At 38.3% G+C, this 7,921-nt stretch overlaps 1 protein-coding gene across 1 annotated transcript in view; it reads right to left on the bottom strand.

Moving 5' to 3' along the window:
• Positions 1-7,576, bottom strand: part of LOC115795369 (collagen alpha-1(III) chain-like) — a 29,753-nt gene extending 22,177 nt beyond the window's left edge. The window contains exons 1-11 of the mRNA XM_030751237.1: positions 7,542-7,576; positions 6,842-6,884; positions 5,295-5,366; positions 4,803-4,937; positions 3,201-3,245; positions 2,572-2,688; positions 1,768-1,833; positions 1,619-1,654; positions 1,376-1,438; positions 1,256-1,291; positions 1,108-1,149 (exon numbers count right to left, since the gene is read on the bottom strand). Coding sequence (XP_030607097.1) covers positions 1,108-1,149; positions 1,256-1,291; positions 1,376-1,438; positions 1,619-1,654; positions 1,768-1,833; positions 2,572-2,688; positions 3,201-3,245; positions 4,803-4,937; positions 5,295-5,366; positions 6,842-6,884; positions 7,542-7,576 — 690 coding nt within the window. The remainder of the gene's footprint in view (positions 1-1,107; positions 1,150-1,255; positions 1,292-1,375; positions 1,439-1,618; positions 1,655-1,767; positions 1,834-2,571; positions 2,689-3,200; positions 3,246-4,802; positions 4,938-5,294; positions 5,367-6,841; positions 6,885-7,541) is intronic.
• Between the last annotated feature and the right edge of the window lie 345 nt (positions 7,577-7,921).

The raw sequence follows: 7,921 nt of genomic DNA on the forward strand, positions 1-7,921 counted from the left end.
AGAGGTGGACTTGGTGGTATATTCTCCTGCTTCATAACCTGAGTGCACATGAGCTTCAGGGCATGAACTGATGGTCAGACATTCTGCTTCAGGATTTTCTGGTAGAGAGCAGAATTGATGCTTCCATCAGTTACAGCAAGTCGTCCAGATCCTGAAGCAACAAATCAGCCCCAGACCATCGCACTACCACCACCATGTCTGATTGTTGGTATGATGTTCTTTTTATGAAATGCTGTTAGTTTTTTGCCAGATGTTATGGAACACAAACCTTTGTCGTGTCAGTCCACAGAATATTTTCCCAAAAGTCTTGGGATCATCAAGAATCTTTTTGGCAAATGTAAGATGAGCCTTTGTGTTCTTTTTAGTCAGTAGTGGTTTTCTCCTTGGAACTCTTCCATGGATGCCATTTTTGCCCAGTCTCTTTCTTATTGCTGCCTCATTAATCAATTAACTGAGGCAAGTGAGGCCTGCAGTTCTTTAGTTGTTGTTCTGGGGTCTTTTGTGACCTCCTGTATGAGTCGTCGATGCACTCTTCAAGAGATTTTGGTAGGCCGGCCGCTCCTGGGAAGTTTCACCACTGTTCCAAGTTTTGTGGATAAAGGCTCTCATTGTGGTTCACCGGAGTCCCAAAGCCTTAGAAATGACTTTGTAACCGTCTCCAGTATGACAAATGTCAGAAATTGATACTCAGATGTTGTTTCTCATTCATAACATGACTTGTTGCTATTTGAGATCTTTTGGTCTCCTTCACTTTGTAAGACAGGTTCTATTTACGTGATTTCTTGAATAATCAGGTCTGGCAGTAATCAGGCCTGGTTGTGGCTAATGAAATTTAACTCTCTTTTCAAAAAAATGGGGTTAATCACAGTAAATTTGTGACAAGAAGGGAGGCAATTACTTTTTTACACAGGGCCAGGTAGGTTTGAATACTTGTTTTCCCTTAATAAATGACCACATCACTTAAAAACTGCATTTTGCATTTACTCAGGTTAGCTTTGTCAAGTATTACAATTTGTCTGATGATATGAAAAATTTAACTGTGAGAAATATGCAAGATAACTATCACAAAGACATACAGCACTTTCAAAGGCCAAAAAGGTTTCTTACATTGTCACCTGTTTCACCTGCCAGTGATCTTCCAGGATCACCCTGCACAATAACCAAAAGTTTAATAAGTGTTTCGCTTTGCATACTTGGAACAGCACGAAATAGTTTTCTGCAAGTACTGTCAAATACTATGAAGATTATGACTCACTCGTGGTCCTCTCACACCTGCAGGTCCTTTCAAGCCCTAAACAGAATAACACATGTACCAGTGACACACAGTAATATATGATACTGAAAAAATTCTGCATAAATATTTATTTATTATTACCTGAGGCCCAGAAGGGCCAGAAGGGCCGATGCGACCTTTAGGGCCAATAGGTCCTTGCCTTCCCTGAATTTTAAGAAACCACGCAATCATGTTAAAGACACAGTATGTGGGTAGCAGTCAGTGTGAGGAGCACAATAGAGAGAGAAGAGTTTAAAATATGTTATGCCTGCTTTATTTTTTTAAAGTGTTTCACAGATAATTATTCCTCTATTGTTAAAAAAAAAATGAGTAAGAAAAACATACAGGCAGGCCAGGTTGTCCATCTCTCCCACGCTCGCCCTGTAAATGAAAGTACAAACGATAAGAATTGAAAACAGCATTTTTGCAGCTAGGGTACATAAATATTAAAAACTATGCTGGAACAAATACACAAAGGGGGTAGAAGAACTTACAGGAAGTCCTGAAATGGCATCTTCAGAGATGGGTTCTCCTTTTTTTCCTTTAGGTCCAGGAAATCCCTGAGAAAAAGACAGTTAAGGCTCATGATATAAATAATACTGATACAAATGAGAAGAATAATAGATATTCACCATTTTCACAGATACCTAATGAAATAGAACATTTGTGTTGGACAATGTAGTAAAGCCTTATAAATGTAGTTCTGCAGTTTTTCTGGTGTTTAAATATTTGTCTGTGCACAGGTTTTGTTGATATCTAGAATTTGAAAAGTCTGAGAAGAAGTCACAAAATTCTACAGAAGTGATGCTGAGAGATGTTTTCTAACCAACAACAACTCGTGTCATTGTATAGCCTAATAATGTATACTGTGTATACTAATTAGTTTGAACATCAACATGGGCTCCAAAGGTAAGGTGGTGTCTGGTGTTATTTGTTATTTGTAAAGTATGTGCACGTTGCGTTTGCTTTTTAGGGCAGCCAGAGCGTTTTACCTCTGGTTCAAATATTTTCTGAAATAGTTTTAAAATCACAAACTTCGGCCTTTCATCTATATGGACATTGACCAAATTCCTGCTACCAGCTAGAGTTTATTAAATGCTGGTCGAGTTTAGAGATACTTAAACTGTGTCCAGTATGATCAAAACTGAAAGAAATGTTTCAACCTTTAACTATAATTTAATGAAATTTACTTTGGTGCAGCTCTTTTTGAACCCCCCAAGCTAAAGTCTTAGAAGATGCTGGAAGAACATCTGAAGGTCTCACCATTAATAACAGAGCAGAACATGTCTTCTACTTACCAGTGGGCCAGAAAGGCCATCCAAACCAGGCAAACCGGGGATTCCTGGTTTACCCCTCGTCCCATTACAGCCATCCACTCCTGGCAAACCAGGCTCCCCGCCTGCTCCAGTGTGACCCTGAAGAAAACAACGCAGCTGTGGTCACATACAAACACAGAGTGTTGCAAGTGACAGTTGTGGTCTTTCTCACAAATTTAAAATTATATGGAAATATAGCATTTATAACTTCAGGAAAATGTAATTCTAATCATAGTGGTGGATGACTAAGATGACTAACTAAAACTGCTTACTTGAGATACAGCTTCATATTGTATTGAAGAAAACCAGACTAGTGCCAACAGTGTGTCTTATATTTGTCCACTAGAGGGCATAGCAAGCACATGAGTCTCCAACTATTATTAACTATGAACTGGGCAGTTACACATCTGCCCAGGGTACATAACTCTCACAGCCAATTTAGAGTCATTAGTTGCTGTGAGGTTTACGGTGCTAACCACTGTAACACCATACTGTCGGAGCTATACAGAATTTGTGAAATTGTTGGAGTCCCCACTCAATTGAAATGAATCATTATCGTCAGCTGTTTATTTCTTCCTCATTTGGAGGTAAATATACAACAGTGTACTTACTGGTGATCCATTATTTCCAGGAAAACCCGGAGCACCAGTATTTCCCTGTATTATAAAAAAACATTTATTGAACCACAGTAGCCATCCATTCACATACTCAAAAAAATGAGAAAACAAATAATTGTAACTTTTTTGGTATTTTTTTAACCCAGCCTTCAAAGCAGTGTTGATATTCTCAAAACATACACTCTCTGGTCACTATATTAGGCACACCTTGCTTGCAACAGGTTAAACCCTGTTTTGCTTCATAACTGCTTTCATGGCATAGATTCAACAAGCTGCTGGAAAAATTCCTCACAGACTTTAGTCCATATTGACATGATAGCATCACACAGTTGCTGCAAATTGGTCAGCAGCACATCCATGATGTGAATCTCCTGTTCCACCACATCCCAAAAGTGCTCTATTGGTTTTAAATCTGGTGACTGTGGAGGCTTGAGTGCAGTGAACTTATTGCCATGTTCAAGAAATTAGCTTGAGATTATCTGAGTTTTGTGACACGATGTACTATCCTGCTTGGATCAGCCATCAGATTGTATCCCTTTATCCCTTTATGACCACAGTGTGGACCTCGTCAGCAACAATACTGAGATAGTCAGTGGTGTTTTCACAATGTTCAATTGGGACTGAAAAGCCCAAAATATGCCAAGAACACCCCCCCCCACACACACACACACACACACACACACACACACACACACCATTACTCCACCCAAAGCCTGAACAGTTGATACAAGACAGGATCAATTCAAGCTAGGTGCCGCTTTTTCAATCTTCTACCGTCCAATATTTTTGATACATATCGGCTGGTATTACATATAAATGTGTTAGAGTTTTAACAGAGTCCTTCAGGAAGAAACTAAATCTAAAAACCTCTTGGCAGTCACTTCAGGATTATGCCAACTTCTGAATGATGCAGTAGAAATTGATACTCATTAGACCAGACAATGTTTTAACAGTCTGCTATTGTCCAATTTTGGTGAGCCTGTGTGAACTGGAGCCTCAGATTTCTGTTCTTATCTGACTCAAAAGGCATCGGGTTTGTTGTTTTGCTGCTGTAGTGTTGTGCATTCAGAGATGCTCCTTTGCATACCTTAGTTGTAATCAGTGGCTATTTGAGTTACTGTTGCCTTCCTATCAGCTTGAAGCAACCTTGCCAGTCTCCTCTTACCTCTGTCATCAGCAAGGCATTTTATTTCTTTTTCAGACCTCTGTAAACCCTAGAGACTGTTGTATGGGAAAATCCTAGTAGATCAGCAGTTACTGAAACACCTTTCTTCCCCATTCTGATGCTCGTTTTGAACTTCAGCAGGTCGCCTTGACCATCTCTGCACAGCTAAATGCAATAAGTTGCTGCCATGGCTGAATAGAACAGCTGAACAGATATACATAATAAAATGGCCAGTGAGTGTATATCAGTAAAGATTTTCAATTTAAATTTTTAATTCATCAAGCTCTGGTGTGTGATTTAGTGTTCCCTTATTTTTTTTCTTTTCCTTTCTTTCTTCTTTCTTTTCTTTTTTTTGAGCAGTAGATACTATGTAATTGGCAGTTGCTTTAATTTCATCATATGTCTCACACAACATGGAAATGAACACTAACCCGGCTTCCTGTAGGTCCCTCTGGTCCGTGTGATCCTACTGCTCCCATCCTGCCCTTGTCTCCAGGAGGCCCTTCATGTCCCTGTGGTCCCATTATTCCTCGTTCACCTTCCTGCCCTGGTTTACCAGGAGCCCCCTACAAAGCAAAAACACTATCAGAATAACAGTTTTTCCCATGAAGTTATTGGTGGCTTTTATTTAGAATAACAATAATGCTGTAAAAAAAAAAAATAGCAGATGCAGTCTCTGTGTAACTTCATTTTGTTTAGTTGCCATTGTTTTCTTTTCTTGTCTGCTGTTAGTCATCCAGTTCTAATAATTAATTATCAGGACAGATAACAATGGAATTAATGTTTGGATAACTGTATTCAAATTGTAAAATTTCCTGCATAACATCTTTGTACTGACAGACAAATCAAGACAAATTATTTGTCAGTTTAAAAATTAAGTTACAGTCCCATTTCATAATGTCTTGAAAAGAAACAGTCCGTACCCTTGCACCTTTGGCAGGAAGACACCGACACACAGAGCAGTCTCTGCCTTTACATGGGTCCTCAGTCTTACCCTAAAAAAAAAAAAAAAAATTTTAAAAAACCCCACAGGTGCCGGTGAGCATTAGGAAAGAACAGCAGGCTGATTAAACAAGGGTGTACTTTTTTTCATTGTTTGCTGAATGTCAGTCTTGGGAACTAATACAGTTTCTTATAGAGGCTGAACAGTGCAGATTAGAAGGCTTTGCACATATCAGTGTTCTCACACTGATGGGTAAATAAACCTGACCTTGATAAGAATTATTTTTGTAATAGCTTGACATTCTGCTGTAAACCTGTACTGTGAGTTTACACTTCCGAATGATAAGTATTCTCATCTGTGTGTGTGTGTGTGTGTGTGTGTGTGTGTGTGTGTGTGTGTGTGTGTGTGTGTGTGTGTGTGTGTGTGTGTGTGTGTGTGTGTGTGTGTGTGTTCTGGGAGTTTTGCACTGCAAAAATATCTGTTTTTCAAACATTTAGTAATGTTGTCTCTAAATATTTGTTGGGCTTATTTACACTGGTGAAATTGACATATACCCAACTGCACGTGTGTTGATAAACCTGTCCCACAGTTTTAGTCCTAACCTTAATGGGACTCTCTCCACCATTCAGAAAAGTGACTTCAGTGGTCAGCTGTGTGTTTAATAGGACACTGAGGTTCAGTGTATTAACCAAATGTAGAAGAAATGCTGGCATGTTTCCATTGCTACTCAAATTGGTTAAATGTGTCGCATATTATGTCGCATATGTATAACTTCTGCATAACTGAAAGTTTGGAATCTCTCAATCAATGATGCTGTTATCCCTCTGAAAGCAAGCCTGGATTTTGATGTTATTGTAACATTTTATCAGCTAATTTAAACATACTATGTATTTGTGTACAAAAGACCATAATGTGCAGGAAAACATTAAGTACCAGGGGATAAATAACATCAACACATAAGGAGCTGAACAGTCAGCTTCCAGGTACAGTGAGATTTGCTGGGAAGTACTTAACAAATACTAACTTAAGAGTCTATGTGCTTGATATTTGTATACACAAACAGTGACATACAGACTGTGACATGCAATAACATATACAGTAACATTGGCTGAACAGCAGAGTCAGGGCTGACCTGATGTTACACTGATGGATTGTACATGAAACTACATTCCTGTCTGCTCCAGCAGCAGCATTAGCAGCAGCTGTGTTAACAAAAAGGAATCTGTAATTAAAGTGTGTGTAATGACTTTCAGGAAAGATTTCATTCAAAGCTGAGCCACTATTTGGACTAACCTCTGTAATGGATGGGGATAGCTAGCTAATGCAAATAATAAAAAAAAAAATTAGAGTAAAAGTAACACATTTAAAACAGTGGCAATGATATTTTGATGTATCATATGTGATTTTTATAAATCATTACATGATCTACTGTATTTGCAGTGTATTGCACAGTAATTTGCAGTAAAGGTGCTTTGTATTATAGTGATAGTAAGTATGAATATAAATGTGTATAAACTGAAGTCTTACTGCATTTAGCTGCTGCACAAAGAAGACCAGGAAAAGGATCCACCTGTGAAAAAAAGAGTATTAATAGATTAACACTGTTTTCCTTTTGCCCACCTACTGGATGCCTTTACACAACTATAAATAACCATGAGAGACTCTTGTTTGGAGGGTGATCGAAAATTTGTTTGCTGTCACAACTCACGTGACTCATCACAATGAAAACAGAATAAGAAAATTTGCAAATCGGTGCAGATTAGCTTATGTTTTAGCTTGTGATGTGCTGCTACTGTTCTGACCACTAATATGGCATAGAGAAGCAAAGTGGTGCATGTAGTATGTGACAATGAAAGTATGTGTCTCTGTGTGGAGGTCTTCTATTTCCTTTTTTTTTCTTTCCTTTTAGTATACAAGTTTGCAGATGTTTGAATATTTGAATAAACAGGCCAGAAGTGTGTGTGTGTCTTCAGGTAAACACACTTACAAAGTGATAAATGTGAATGTCTTAGCTTCAGTCAGAAAGGTTAAAAAAAAAAAAGGTCAAAAGGGATCTAAAGATAGTAAGAATTAAAGACTATTAAATGATTTTTTTTTTGATTCAGTCACAAAAATCTGGATTTGTCAGAATACCTATACCAAAATGATAGAACAGTATGTGTCTCATATTGCTTTCTGTAAAAAATGTCTTATTATGGCTTACTGAAAATGCTACAGTGGGACTCACCAGAAAGCAAACACAGCAGTAACCGAGGATCTCATGTCTCATCTCATCAGTCCACCTGACAGGTGCTTGCTGGTCTCAGTGCTGCCACCTGTAGTGGATAAAGAAAAGGGGAAACAGCAAAGACATCTGTTAGCCAAAAGCCACTTAATGTGAAAGTAAAGGAGATCATTGCCTGGAGATACTAAAAAAGAGTAAATGCAGTTATGATATGTAAAAAAAAAAAAGGGGGAAATGCTTCTGATTAAGGACTAAAAACAACAACAACAACAACAACAAGCTATTCCCACTATGTACATCAAGCATTCATGACTCACCCAAATTCAGAAGCTCAAATTGATTTTCATGAAGGATTTAGCAAATCCCAAGCAGCCTAATCCCTG

The sequence above is a fragment of the Archocentrus centrarchus genome, chromosome 17, assembly GCF_007364275.1.
Source record: "Archocentrus centrarchus isolate MPI-CPG fArcCen1 chromosome 17, fArcCen1, whole genome shotgun sequence".
NCBI classification, from domain to species: Eukaryota; Metazoa; Chordata; class Actinopteri; order Cichliformes; family Cichlidae; genus Archocentrus; species Archocentrus centrarchus.